The following is a 15,864-nucleotide window of genomic DNA, read 5'->3' on the forward strand; positions in this document are numbered from 1 at the left end:
GCGGAGAGGTCAGTCTCTCTCTCTCTCTCTCTCTCTCTCTCTCTCTCGATTTGGGGGGAGAGTCGGCGCAGGCAGAGAGATCAGGATTAGGTTGACGGATTGAGGACGTCGAGCAGAGCTTCGATCAGGTGGAAGAGGAGTTGCTTGGTGGAGATCGGAGGAGTGGGGTCGGACTGAGGAGAAATGGGCGAAGGTCTTTGGTCTCGGCAGAGGAAGGGAGATCGGAGGTCTCACAGATTGGAGTCGTGTGGGAGGAGAATCAGCGACCAACCCCTGAAGCTTCATTTCACTCTCTATTTAATGACGAGAGTGGCTATGGTCGAGCGGGTTCTACGCAGATATCGTGGGAGAGGACACGAGCGGCGCCGCTTGCAGTGTTACGGACATGAGCGGGATATCTGGCAAAGCTTTACACGTAGGTAATGATTTTTTAAAGCCCCTTAATTTGTTGTTCTGTTTTTATTACAGAGGTTAACATCGGGTCAACCCTAACCCGACCCGTTTTTCAAACAGGTCATTAATCTGAACCCGGATCCCGAATCCGGATTTTTTTGGGTCGGGTTCTGGTCAGGTTTTCTGGTCGTGCTAAAAATTGACACCCCTAATCCAAAAATTTTTAGATCCATTTATGTTTTATTACTTTCTTATCTTTCAGTAGCTTATTTAATGTCCATGTGTTGTTTTGTTAAAGAAAATCCTGTTGCTTTATTTATTGTTAGTTTTTACTTCGGTGAATTGTTAACCCATACAGCTTCTTCCTAACATTTAAGTTCATGTCCTAGAAAGTTTTTGGTAGCCCTACATGCAGCCTCATACTCATTGGTCTTTCCATTTAGAGTTTTGTTACTCATTTCGACTGCTCCATTTCTTCAAGAAGTTGCTAAGGCCATTTTCTTCATTCATATCCCATTTATAACATGATAGTTTCTAAACTCTACGCCATCATGCTCTTCACAATGTTATACTGCAATTTTTTTTTATTTTGACACATTGATTTTGGCACCAACTTATTTTCAATCTAACTTCTCCACTTCACAATATAATAAACACATTTGTTTTTAGTGAAGTAACTTGTACCTTCTTGGTGCAATTGTCTGTGAAAGTGATAAGGTACATGAAGTCTCCTAGGGATATTACAAGAAATGACCCTCATGTATAATGTGAACCAATTTTTTGTTTTTTTTAGTTCTCCTCTAGTCTTAGAGGATCTCCCTTCTTTGCTTTCTTGAAATGCAATCTTAAAAAAAATTAGATTCAAAAAATTTCTGATGTAGGCAGGGGGGGGATCAAATCATCTTGAATTTCTTCTTGACTTTGGGCTGCTTGCTGTTCTCGTTTTGGGGCCTTGGGCTGCTTGCTATTCTCGGTTTGGGGCCTTAGGCTGCTTGATGTTCTCATTTTGGGGCCTTGGCTATTGCTATTCCCGTGAAAAGGCTGTTGGGGTTCTGCCCCCTTTTTCCTGGTCTCCTCGGTTTCTGCTGGTTCCTCCCCTTGTAAGCTAGATTGGGATGAATGTGGATGATATTTTGGGTGCCTTTTCAGCTGCTGTTTGTGGTGTCTTTTGACCTTCTATATCCCCCATTTTAATGGGCTTAATTAATGATTATGGTGACTGTTTGGTTGCCATCTCAAGTCCTATATATATGTGATGTTTGGTGAATAAAAGAATGATAAAAAATGGTATTTTTGGATAAAACCTGAGGGTTTTTGGAAAAGTTTGCTAGCTTGTTCCTCTTCTTCTTCTTCTACTACTTGGGAAGGCTTGCGAGCTTCTCCTATCTTCGTTTTGGACTTCTTGCCTCCTCTCCGCAAGTACCATTCCACTTGTATCCTTCTTCTCAAACAAAGGAAAAGCAACTTTAGGTGTATTTTTATGTTTGTTTATGTGTCGTTTGTAAGTCAAAGTTGTAAGTGTCGTTTTTAAATTATAAAAGTTAAGGGGGGGGGGGGTCAAATCATCTTGAATTTCTTCTTGACCTTGGGCTGCTTGCTGTTCTCGGTTTTGGGCCTTGGGCTGCTTGCTGTTCTCGGTTTGGGGCCTTGGCTGTTGCTGTTCCCATGAAAAGGCTATTGGGGTTCCGCCCCCTTTTTCCTGGCCTCCTCGGTTTATGCTGGTTCCGCTTATTGTAAGCTAGATTGGGTTGAATTTGGCTGATATTTTGGGTGTCTTTTCAGCTGCTATTTGTGGTGTCTTTTGGCCTTCTATATCCCCCATTTTAATGAGCTTAATTAATGATTATGGTGTATGTTTGGCTGCCCTCTCAAGTCCTATATCTATGTGATGTTTGGTGAATAAAAGAATGATAAAAAAATGGTATTTTTGGATAAAACCTGAGGGTTTTTGGAAAAGCTTGCGAGCTTGTTCCTCTTCTTCTTCTTCTATTAGGGAAGGCTTGCGAGCTTCTCCTATCTTCATCTTGGACTTCTTGCCTCCTCTCCGCAAGTACCATTCCACTTGTATCCTTCTTCTCAAGCAAAGGAAAAGCAACTTTAGGTGTATTTTTATGTTTGTTAATGTGTCGTTTGTAAGTCAAAGTTGTAAGTGTCGTTTTTAAATTATAAAAGTGGCTTTTTGAGTATTTTCTGTATATTCTTATCCTAGGAAGAGTTTTTCTCTTTGCAAAAATTTGGGGCTTTTCCCAAATTTTTGCTTGCGTCAAATTGGTATCAGAGCAAGTTGTCGTATGAGTCTTGGTGTCATGTAAGTTTTTTTTAGTCATGATTCATAGTCCATACAATCAGCCTTCGGAAGCCTCAGGACAAGATTCAAAACAAACTCAAGCCTCATTGGGAGATGAATTCTTTCAACCGGAGGAAAATTGATGTAGGCAAGGTGGGGGGGGGGGGTCAAATCATTTTGAATTTCTTCTTGACCTTGGGTTGCTTGCTGTTCTCGGTTTGGGGCCTTGGGCTGCTTGCTGTTCTCGGTTTGGGGCCTTGGGCAGTTGCTGTTCCCATGAAAAGGTTGTTGGGGTTCCGCCCCTTTTTTTCCTGGCCTCCTTGGTTTCTGCTGGTTCCGCCCCTTGTAAGCTAGATTGGGATGAATTTGGCTATATTTTGGGTGCCTTTTCAGCTATTGTTTGTGTTGTCTTTTGCCCTTCTATATCCCCCATTTTAATGGGCTTAATTAATGATTATGGTGGCTATTTGGCTGCCCTCTCAAGTCCTATATATATGTGATGCTTGGTGAATAAAAGAATGATAAAAAAATGGTATTTTTGGATACAACCTGAGGGTTTTTGGAAAAGGTTGCGAGTTTGTTTCTCCTCCTCTTCTTCTTCTTCTTCTTCTTCTACTAGTTGGGAAGGCTTGCGAGCTTCTCCTATCTTCGTCTTGGACTTCTTGCTTCCTCTTCCTCTCCGCAAGTACCATTCCACTTGTATCCTTCTTCTCAAGCAAAGGAAAAGCAACTTTAGGTATATTTTTATGTTTGTTTATGTGTCGTTTGCCAGCCAAAGTTGTAAGTGTCGTTTTTAAATTATAAAAGTGACTTTTTGAGTATTTTATGTATTTTCTTATCCTAGGAAAGCCCCAAATTTTTGCTTGCATCAATTTCATATTTGAGAGTTTATTTTTGGAGTGGAGGATCTTTGTCTTTCTTGCTCATGTAGCCTAATCTCTGATGCTAGGTTTCTATATGTGTGTTTCCACTTATTGCAGCTCTTATTTCTTATATAGTTGTTTTTGTATAGATAGTATAATTGTTTTTGTATAGATAGTATCGATCTTGCTATCTTTGATCGTCACCATGGTTCCTTCGGTTTCATTATAGGTATTGGCATTGAATGTGGCATTGTATCCTTTAGAAGTATGCTATCTTATTTGATTATCTTTCTCCGTTGGCTAGGATTGTGTTTGAACTGATTAGCGCTACAACATGCATGCAGAGTCAAACCTTGTATTTAGTAAAGAAGGGAGTGCCCTAAAGTTGAAGAAGCTAAATGTACATTAAATGCTAGGGCCATGGAGAAGGAAGTAAAGTTTGAAATATGAGTCAGTTGTTCAAGCTAGGGGTGTAAGTGAGCTGAGCCGGCTCGAGCTCGACTTGTTTATGAGCTCGCAAGCTGAGCTTATCGAGCCACGAGCTCGAGCTCAAGCTCAAACTCCACCTCGTTTATTTGACTTGCGAGCCGGTTCGAAATTATTAAATTTAAATATATAAAAAAAATTAATAATAATTTCATATGTATATTTTAAATTTTTGCTTGTTAAAATTTCAAAATCCAATGCTCATTTCGAGTTCTCAAATCCTGCCTAAATCTGAAATCTCAATCGTCTCTCTCTCTCTCTCTCTCTCTTCCTTCGGTGCAGTTGTAAGGAGAATTAAAGCCGAGAATTAATTTTCGAGGATTGTGCGTGTTGGAAGGAGAACCTGACCACACCGGAGGCTTGGCGAGTGGCTCAAACCTGTTTACGGTGGAATGAGTCGAGCTCGAGCATGATTTTTTAGCTTGACTTGAGTTCGAGCTCGAGCTCGGTATTTAACAGTTGAGCTCGACTCGAACACCTCCTGACTCGAACTCGGCTCGACTCATTTGCACCCGTAATTCAAGCTAGATATCCAGAACACCTATAAAGAGCACCAAAATTTAGGATTTCCATTGTTAGAAGAGATCCCTTTGATGGAAAGCAACAAGATGAGAAGCCCAGAAGTGGCCTGATAGTGGAAAATAATATCCGTGAAAGCAAAATGAGTGACTCGCCCAGGATTCTTGGAGTAACCACTAATTAAAATTACAACCCATCCACTGAACCACACCTTGTAGGCAGCAGAGAATGGATTGCCTAGAAGCTACGGACACTAGGGTACATAGAATACTAGAATCACGGAGAAGGAAAGAAATTGAGCTAATAATCTGGAGATATGTGCCAATTATTCAAAGCTAGAGATTCACAAAGTCCACAAAGAGCACCAAAATAGAGAGCTAGAGCCAATTTGCTAGGAGAGATCCCTTCGAGCCAGAGCAGTAAAAATGAGAAGCCCTAAAATTGCTTGGCTGGGAATGCAAAAGGAGCAATTTGCCTGGCAATCATTAAGGCAGCATGCATCCAGGAGAAAATGAAAATCTACTTCAAGTTTTTGTATCTTGGATTTACTTTTCTTCTTGCATGAACATAATTCCATGGAGCTAAAATTAATGTTGATATTCGTTGCAAAATCATAATATCACCATCCTCTCAATAAAATGATTTTCTTCCTTTAGTCTTTAGCCTTTGTCTTGAAGCATTTCTACTCGCAAAACTTTCTTACTAGCGCCATGCTATTGCTAATTCATTTCATAAAACGGCAACAGAAGTTTTTGTGAAATGATGCAGGCTGTAACATAGCTTAGCACGGTCCTTGGGATTATGATTACTTTGGCAAATGATTGTTTTCATTGACCAGATTAGTGCTTTATTTTAAATGGATGTCTACTGCCATACCCATTTATTTCTCTTCTGATGATTCATATTTTCTTACTCTTTCCTAAAGATGTTTTCTCATTTAGCAGTTATAGCCCTCTTGTTGATGCTTTTGTGGTTTACTATGCAGGTTTCTAGGTCTATTGGTGATGCATACATGAAATTTGCACAGTATAACAGGGAACCAATCAACGAGAAGTTCAGAATTTCTGAACCACTGAAGATGCCAATCATGACTGCAAATCCAGCCATTTTATGCCATTCTATTCAAACAAGTGATTCTTTTTTAATATTTGCATCGGATGGCTTATGGGAACATCTGAGTAATGAGAAGGCTGTTGAAATTGTTCACAATCACCCCCATGCAGTAAGGATTTACTGATACATCACGGTTATAGCTTTCAATCATTCCTCAGTAAATGAATTCAGCCTTTATTTCTTTATCATGAATCATTATAATTTATTAAATTTTTTATATTGACAAAATAGTGAGATGGTGGTCTTAAGCGAATTATTATTTTTTTCCGATTATTTATCACTTACATAAACCTTTTTTTTAATAGGTTGCGCCTTACTTTGTTGTAGTGGGTTAGGGGGTTCTAATGTGAGAATTTATTGATTTATTAATTTATGATGAGTGCTTACGAGAGAATTATTGAAATGAATGTGTAAATACTCATATTGATTTAGAATATGACTGCTCTGATACTTTCTGATCTGAAATTATATGAGTGATACCAAATATAGAATTGAGATGTTGATGAATTATGATAGTGGTAGGATAATGAAGGCTTTATTGTGAACTTGAGCGTTTATTTGAAGCCTTGTGATTTATGCAAAAAATTAAGAATCAAACAGGTTAGGGTTTCCTTGATGACGATTTAAGGTTTCTCCCAAATTAGGAAGCATGCAAGAACTATGGAGATGGTTGAAAGAAGAGCAAGGTGAGATGTTTGCTATGCAAGATGAATCCCTAAGCCCTAATCATAATTCTATATTTCCTCTTGTAGGGAGAGGGAGAGGGGACGAGAGAGAGAGAGAGAGTGTCCAAGTCACAAATAAGATAGTGATTGAGTTTTTGGCTCTTGTTGTGATAACTGAAAATAGGTAGGAAAGATAAATAAGTGATTGACCAATGAAAATTGAGTACTATTATGCTTTGAAGCTTAAAAATAAAACCTAATGAAATCCTATTTAGAAATGTAGGATGCATCACAAATCCTACTTCAAATGATTAACAAATTTAATTTATTTCTTGTATTCAATGTATCTAACAACAATAATTTAAATGCTAATAAAATAATCTAGAATTATCCTGAATAATTTAAATAAACACAAAACAATTGTGTGGCAGATCAAGGCTCTTTGGTCTTGATTTTGATGCATTTTACAATGATCGAGCCTTATCTTTATTTAGAACATAAATATTCTCCTTTTAAATTTGATAATTTTAAACCTAATTGTCTTATGACAAATTCAATCATAATTGTATTGAATTGGGAGTTTGAAGAGCTTCCTGGATTATGTCTACCCCCTTTATGTCATTTGTTTCTGCAAAATTGAATCTATTGCACATAATGTCGAAAAGAAATTAGGGTGAACACTTCTGTAATGATATTTTCTCTAATTATATAATCAATATAATTGATATTTTGAGTCTTCTAGGAGATGTAATTTGTCCATCCAATGTGTTAAGCCCATGTTATGTTTTTTTGGATATTGGGGTTGGTTTGGATGCATTTTGATAATGATGGATCTGCAAAATGCAGTTGATCATCAAATTATGATCACCCAATATTGAACTAGACGTGATTTGGAGGGGTGGTTACTGTTGTGGCCATCGCAATAGTTTGGTTGGTATGATGTTGCAAGATGCCGACCTTCCTGAGTAGTTGCAAATATGTGCCTCTTGATATCGCCTTATGAGCTGTCTGCTAAAATACTCACTTAAAGGCATCATGCACCCGCAGTGAAGACCTAAGCTAGAATGATAATTACTAATCTCTTTTTGTTCATGATGGCATCTTCATGAGCATCCCTTGTCTCCTTTAACTTTCAAAAAATTATCCAACTAGAATCACATATGGTCCCTTGGGCACATTCATCCTTCGCACGCTTGTATGATCAATTCACTCTTTTATGAAAAACATAACATGTAGAACATTGGGAGATGTATATTGAATCTCTCTTTGAGTTCTAGGACTACTACATGTTCCATTGAAATTAGTAGTTATTGTGCTTTTAGTGTGAATTTAGTAGCAAGGGCTTTAATGGTGATCTTGAAGTTGACCAATTAAATTTTAAAATTTGGGTATAACCTCTTCAAACTTCTCCTCAATGTTGGCTTGAGTTGATACTCAAGTTTCATGGGATTCAGGCCCCACAGGGTTTATAATGCAATACTTACTATCCCAAACAACGATGGGAAATTCTGTACTCTTGCATAAAAATATGCAATTGCAATGCAAATATCTCGCGGTCTAGGTAGATAATAAAGGCTTTATTGAGAACTCTAATATTTCTTGGAAGACATGAAGTTCACTCGAGAAACCAAGAATTAAACTATGTTTAGTGTTTCCTTGATGGCTAAGGTTTCATAATGAAAGAGACTTACATGAATGCTTGGATCAAGATTTCTTGAAGTATTCAAGTAGGGTTTCATTGTTTTGAACTAAACAAGAATAATGAAAGAACTATGGAGATGATTGACAGAAAAGCAAGATGAGATATTTTCCATGCAAGATAAATCATTAAATCCTAATCAGGCGTGGGTGGAAGTGAGAGAATTGACTAAATAAGAATGAATATTATGGTTTCATCAAAGCTTGAGAAATGTAATATCAAATGATTTCTTATTTAAATATATGATGCGATAAAATGCTCATGCAATTTAATAACAAATTTATTCTAATTCTTATATTTAATGCACCTAAATAAGAAAAATAATTGAAATGCTAATAAAATAATCTTAATAATCCACATAAATCCTAAAGCAAGTATATTGCTAGCTAAGGCTTTTCTATCTTGATTTTGATGCTATTTTAAATGTAGAATCTTACTTGCATATTTTTTAAGGTTTTAGAAATTTCTAGAACATAGATAATTCCTTTAACTTGGATAATTTCAAGCTCAAATTAGCTTGACCAATTTAGTCTCAATTGGATTGAATTAGATTTTGTAGAATCTCTCATATCATTGATCGAGAAGTTAATATTAGTAGTTTTAGGCTTTGTTGGGATAGCTTTCTTACTACTTTCTAAAGCAACTTTTTAATTCAAAAATTTTTTGTACTAGAAAGCTGCTTTAAAAAGTATTAAGAAAGCTGTTCCAAACGAAGCATTAATTTTTTGCTTTTAGTTATATGCCTTTTTTGTGAAAGACATTCACAGATGAATTCTGCCCAATTTAAATGATTCCTTATTATGATGCTTTTCATGTAACACTTATAAGTTTTTATTAGGTTGTGATTTAAAAAAAATTGGTGACCTTCCATTTATCATCTCATTGCTTGGAGCATATAGGTGTGCTTATCATGACCCAGTTCGAATACTCAAACTAATGAGATGGGAACTGATAGTCGGACGGTTAATATAATTACACATAATAGTAATAATTAACAATCCACAAACTTTGAAGAGCCATTAACAAATTATTCCTTTGCTCATGAGTACAAGTCAGATTATACCTGTTAGCATTCGAGCCACTTATGTACACAAAATCCTCTCTTTTAGCAATTTCTACTTATCAAGAGACTTACCTGAAAAAATAGTTTAATAGAGTGAATTTACAAAGTAAATTCAGTGGGTAATCACTATTTCATATACAATAGTTTGTCATATAAAATAAAACATATAGTTAACATATGCATCTTCTTTCATATACTGTAGATTTTATAATTCATCTTTCAAATAAATTGCTTCTTATTCTGTTTCATTTTTCCATTTCCGTTTAACATTTATTCCATTTCCATTAGTACAGGAGCACCATCTAAATACACCTATAAGAGTACAACCATTACTATTTCTTTTTTTATTTTTATTTAACGTGCACTGATACGTTTCTTCCCCAGCCAACTATACGGGGGTGAACTCTTAGAATTTGCATGGATATACCCTTTCCTTTCATTGTTTGCATTTGTTCCATTTCAGTCATATGGTTGTCTTTATGTACTTTTGAATAAAATATATGTATACATTTTCAAATTGTGCTTTATTCTTCTTTCAATGTATTTAAATCCACATATACATTTCACATAACACATTTTTATACTAATATTACTTTGTTACTTTAATGGATAACTTTAATCATGTACCATAAAATATATAATAACCTTCAATCATTTGTAATTGAATAAATAGTCAAGAAACTATATAAAATAAAAATAAAATCATGTAATATCTATAAAAATAACAAAAATTACCCACTTTAATTATTTTCGAGCTTTAATTCTTCCCAACCTCGAGTTTTGCTATAGAGATTTGAAACTTTCAAAATAAATTAGAAAACATCGTATGCCAGAGTAGTAGTTTCAATAAAAACCCCTAGTCTAACAATGAGAATTAATAAGCAAAGAAGCACACTCAAATCCCTACATTTACTAAACTTAGCAGAAGCAGGTAGAGTCGTCCGTCGTGACTGCAACAAATTCACAAGAAAAGTTAGGCTAAAGAAATAATAGAGTAGGAGGGGTAGAGAACCTTCGTCAAGGATCGCAACGATTCTCCACTCAACAATCTCTAATTGTTCTGCATTGGCTTACACCAAAGTATCCAGAATGCGCTCGATGTAATCTTCCACGGAGTGATCGATCCTCGGGTTGACGTCGAAGTTCTTCTTCTTCTCTTCACTTTGGATGGCTTGCAAAATGTTTCAAGTTGAAGTACAGTAGGTTCAATTTTAGCAATTGAGGGCAGATTTTTGAATCTGGAAGAGATGATGAAAATGATGTTATTAGAGTTTCAAGCCAAAACATCATCATCAAAGGCATGGGCATCGTTGCTCGGATTAGTAAGGGAAAACCTAATATAGGGACGATACGGGAGGATTACGAAGTATAGATTTTGGGAGAAGAAGAGGAGATGCACCTTTGGAGCTAATTCCATGGAGGGGAGCATGTTAAGGGTATGGCTGGCGAAGAAATTGGAATGATAAAGATCAGAGAGCTAATTTGGGGAGAGGAAAACTTGGAGGGATCACAACACGCGCTACATCGGAGGAGGAAGAAGCTAGTGGGGTGGTGACGATCTTAGGATGAGAAAGTTGAAGATGTCCATTTTTGAGAGAGAATATACTCACTAGTGGATTATAAGGTGGAGCAATATTTTGCAAAAAATGGGTTGACAGAAGATGAAAAACTCACAGCAGCTGCTCTATGTTTGGAAGGGAAGGATCTGCCTTGGTAGGCAAGGGGTGGGGGTCCTTGGTCAACAGCTAGGTGGGGGAGGGAAAGATAGGGTTTAGAGAAGATGAGGATAGGAAAACCACGAACCCGGCAGTCTCCAAGGTTGGTGGGTGATGCGCCAATCTCCCTCTCCAAGGGATCTCTCTTCGATCTCTCAAGCTCTCTCAAGAACTCCAACAAGAAAACATAATTCTCAAATAATCATTCATTAACCTCAAAAGAAAATGAGGGCTATATAAAGCCTCATACAAGGTCTCAAGGACAAATGACACTAATGCCCCTTGGGCTTACATACGACATCCCTTCATAAGAGGGTACAACGGAAAACTAAAGAAAGCAAATAAAATGCGACAACATAATTAAGAAAATACATAGGAAAAATAAAAAAATATAAAGACTCGATCGTGGCCGTAGATCGGCGGCCACACCTCTGATAAACCTTCCTGGCTTCCATGATCTGATGTCCCCATCATTCATGCTCTAATGAGCTTGATCAATTTAGTCTCAATTGGTTTGAATTAGATTTTGGGGAATCTCTCATATCATTGATCGAGAAGTTAATATGAATAGTTTTAGGTTTCGTCTGGAACAACTTTTTTACTGCTTTCTAAAACAACTTTTTAGTATGAAAATTTCTAATTCAAAAAATTTTTGTACTAAATAGTTGTTCTAGAAAGTATTATGAAATTTTTTTCAAATGAAGCTTTAATCTATTGCTTTTAGTTATATGCCTTTTTTCGTGAAAGACATTCACATAGATGAATTCTGCCCAATTTAAATGATTTCTTAATATGATGCTTTCATGTAACACTTTATTTGGTTTTGATTTTAAAAATTTGGTGACCTTCGATTAATCACCTCATTGCTCGGAGGATATAGGTGTGCTATAGACCATAGCATGTTTGCTTTCACCCATATCGTAGCATACTGCATCTCTTATGCTATTTGCATGATTAGCAGAAAAAAAGTAAACTTAAATGCTATGTGCACGATGTATTTGCTATAACACGTCAGGCATATTATGCATGATACACAGTATTTGAGTTATCTATCTCATTTATTTATTTTTTTGATTGATTACTACATTTAAATTATTTGTATGAATAAGAAAATTTTTTGGACTATAAACATAGTATAATGAGAGTAGTTTCATTATTATGTTTAAGTCTCATGAAAATATATTTATTTTCTCTTTATTGAAGTAATATGATTGATTTATAGGATGTAGAGTAATTGAAGTAATATGATTGATTTATAGGAAGTAGAAATTTTAATCTTCCTTTATATGTAGGTTTTTATCGTCAAATGTTCATCTTGTATGATAGGTGAAAATTATCTTTATTATTTTTAGACGAGGAACATAACTGCCAAGCATCATGGAAATGGTTTCTACTAGCTTGTTCAAGTTCCCTCTAGTTATTCACTGTTCGATGTTCCAAGGTGTTTCAAAATGATGGTGAAACAGTCACAAACTATTTTGAGGAACTTCATAATGTTATACTGAGATACAGTTGATAATCAATAATTAATAGTGATTTAGGTTTCGTTTGGGGCAATTTTTTTATTGCTTTCTAAAACAGATTATAATATAAAAAATTCTAATTTACAAAACTTTTGTACTAAAAAGTTGTTTTAAAAACCGATAAAAAACTGTCCTAAATGAAGCCTTAATTTAATTGACATTTCAATTAAATTTTTATGACTAATTTTTTATTGAATAATAATAAAACCTTAATAAATTATCATTTCAATTAAATGATCAGTTAGCTTAATCATCCTGATTTATGTATAATTAAAAAAATAATGAAATTTACCTTTTTTTTGAAATTTCAAGAAATAACTCGCTTTGTTTTCTTAAGCTAAAAAATTAAAACATGATTATCAAACACATTTTTCCATTCATATTTCTGAAAACTAAAAAGAATTGTAGGAAAGGAAATCGAATCTAAACGTATGATTTTAGAAATTTCTAGAACATAGATAATCCCTTTAACTTGGATAATTTCAAGCTCTAATTAGCTTGACCAATTTAGTCTCAATTGGATTGAATTAGATTTTGTAGGATTTCTCATATCATTGATCGAGAAGTTAATATTAGTAGTTTTAGGCTGCGTTTGACAACTTTCTTACTACTTTCTAAAGCAACTTTTTAGTATGAAACTTTTTAATTCAAATTTTTTTTGTACTAGAAATCTGTTTTAAAAAGTATTAAGAAAGTTGTCCCAAACGAAGCATTAATCATATGCTTTTAGTTATATGCCTTTTTTGTGAAAGACATTCACACAGATGAATTCTGACCAATTTAAATGATTCCTTAATATGATGCTTTTCATGTAACACTAAAGTTTTTGTTAGGTTGTGATTTAAAAAAAAATTGGTGACCTTCCATTATCATCTCATTGCTTGGAGCATATAGGTGTGCTTATCATGACCCAGTTCGAATACTCGAACTAATGAGGTGGGAACTAATAGTCGGACGGTCAATATAATTACACATAATAGCAATAATTAACAATCCACATACTCTGGAGAGCTGCTAACAAATTATTCATTTGTTCATGAGTACAAGTTAGAATATACCTGTTATCATTCGAGCCACTTTTGTACACAAAATCCTCTCTTTTAGCTATTTATACTTATCAAGAGACTTACCTGAAAAATTAGTTTAATAGAGTGAATTTACAAAGTAAACTCAGTGGGTAATCACTATTTCATATAAAATAGTTTGACATATAAAATAAAACATACAGTTAACATATGCATCTTCTTTCATATACTGTAGATTTTATAATTCATCTTTCAAATAAATTGCTTCTTATTCTATTTCATTTTTCCATTTCCATTTTCATTAGTACAGGAGCACCATCTAAATACACCAATAAGGGTAAAGCCATTACTATTTCTTTTTTTTATTTTTATTTAACGTGTACTGATTCGTTTCTTACCCAGCCAACTATACGGGAGTGAACTCTTATAATTTGCATGGATATACCCTTTCCTTTTATTGTTTGCATTTGTTCCATTTCAATCATATGGTTGTCTTTATGTACTTTTTTCAAATTGTGCTTTATTGTTCTTTCAATGTATTTAAATCCACATACATTTCACATAACACATTTTTATACTAATATTGCTTTGTTACTTTAATGGATAACTTTAATCATGTACCATAAAATATATAACAACCTTCAGTCATTTTTAATTGAATGAATAGTCAGGAAACTGTATAAAATAAAAATAGAATCATATAATATCTATAAAAATAACAAAAATTACCCACTTTAATTATTTTCGAGCTTTAATTCTCCCCAACCTCGAGTTTTGCTATAGAATCCCAATACCCATCTCAGATCAGTTATGAGAATCTCATTGTTCCAATAAAACATAAATTTTCATTAATTATCGTTGAACAATCTACAAATTCAAAGTCACGATCAATTTAATTTGACTAACATCCTTAAGAGTAATGCTAAATGCATCTGCTAATATTACAAAATCTCGAAAAAACTTTCAACTTTCCATATCTTGAATATAATTCACAATTTAGTTCTCTGATAATGAAAATTATTACCTTAGCCAATGATTCCTTCCTTCCTCTTTGAAATTGTCTCCGTAGAAATTTAGATTCATCACTAAATTTCCTCTCTTTCTGCTTGACAATTACCTATTATTTCATCAATTAGAGAATTGTAAAATAATAACTGTAAAGGCAAAAGAACAATTTAATTTACTTACTTTTGTCGTCATAAATGATAATCCGTTAATTTGTCTTTCATCAAAATTTTCCATTACTTTATTTCTGAATTCCTTCTTCTTTCTTCCTTTAAAATAGTTTACCTCTTCTTAGGATTTGTTCACAGAAGAAAATGTGACAAAAAAAAAAAAAATTGGAAAACTTGCTTTTTTCCTCCTACTTCCTCTCAGCCGTTTCTCTCGACTGAAGATTTCTCACGCAATTTGCTTCTTTAGGAGTGAGCGAACCGAAGTTCTTTCGCATGAGGAGTCGTTCTATTTCATTCCCGTATGCATTCCTTCTCTCATAATCACGAACTGACCCGTCCAGGAGCTCTCGTGCTTGAGTTCAGCCCAGTCGGCTTCGCGTGCTGCTCTCGGTTCCGCTCCTTGTTCGTGCAGGTTATTAGTTAGGGCTGGCCGGTTCAATTGAACCAACTAGATTTAAACCGGTTATTACAGTGCTATAGGCCACATCATGCTTGCTTTGACCCATATCGTAGCATGCTGCATCTCTTGTGCTATTTGCTTGATTAGGAGAAACAAAATAAACTAAAATGCTATATTTCTATTTATTTGCTATAACACATCACACATATTATGCATGATACACTATTTGAGTTTCTTATTTCAAATTTTAATTTTTTAATTGGTTACTGTATTTAAATTTTTTGTATGAATAAGTAACTTTTTAGACTTTAAACATATTATAATGAAAGTAGTTTCATTGTTATGTTTAATTCTCATGCAAATATATTTATTCTTCTCCCTCTACTTGAAGTAATATGATTGATTTATAGAAAGTAGAATAATTGAAGTAATATGATTTATTTACAGGAAGTGGAAATTTTTGTCTTCCTTTATATGGCTAGCTAAGGCTTTTATATCTTTGATTTTGTTGCTATTTTAAACGTAGAATCTTACTTGTATATTTTGGAAGGTTCTAGAAATTTCTAGAACATATATAATTCCTTTAACTTGGATAGTTTCATGCTCTAATGAGCTTGATCAATTTAGTCTCAATTGGATTGAATTAGATTTTGGGGAATCTCTCATATCATTGATCGAGAAGTTAATATGAATAGTTTTAGGCTTCATTTGGGACAACTTTTTTACTGCTTTTTAAAGCAGCTTTTTAGTATGAAAATTTCTAATTCAAAAAATTTTTGTACTAAAAAGTTGTTTTAGAAAATATTAAGAAAATTGTTTCAAATGAAGCTTTAATCTATAGCTTTTAGTTATATGCCTTTTTTCGTGAAAGACATTCACACAGATGAATTCTGCCCAATTTAAATGATTTCTTAATATGACGCTTTTCATGTAAAAAA

General features: G+C 34.5%; 1 protein-coding gene across 3 annotated transcripts in view; it reads left to right on the forward strand.

Moving 5' to 3' along the window:
- Window positions 1-15,864, forward strand: part of LOC110109375 (probable protein phosphatase 2C 42) — a 37,791-nt gene that overhangs the window by 15,230 nt on the left and 6,697 nt on the right. For all 3 annotated transcript variants that reach the window (XM_020840414.2, XM_020840413.2, XM_020840412.2), the window contains exon 3: window positions 5,534-5,770. In XM_020840414.2, coding sequence (XP_020696073.2) covers window positions 5,534-5,770 — 237 coding nt within the window. The remainder of the gene's footprint in view (window positions 1-5,533; window positions 5,771-15,864) is intronic.

Source organism: Dendrobium catenatum, unplaced genomic scaffold (assembly GCF_001605985.2).
Source record: "Dendrobium catenatum unplaced genomic scaffold, ASM160598v2 fragScaff_scaffold_428, whole genome shotgun sequence".
Taxonomy (NCBI): domain Eukaryota; kingdom Viridiplantae; phylum Streptophyta; class Magnoliopsida; order Asparagales; family Orchidaceae; genus Dendrobium; species Dendrobium catenatum.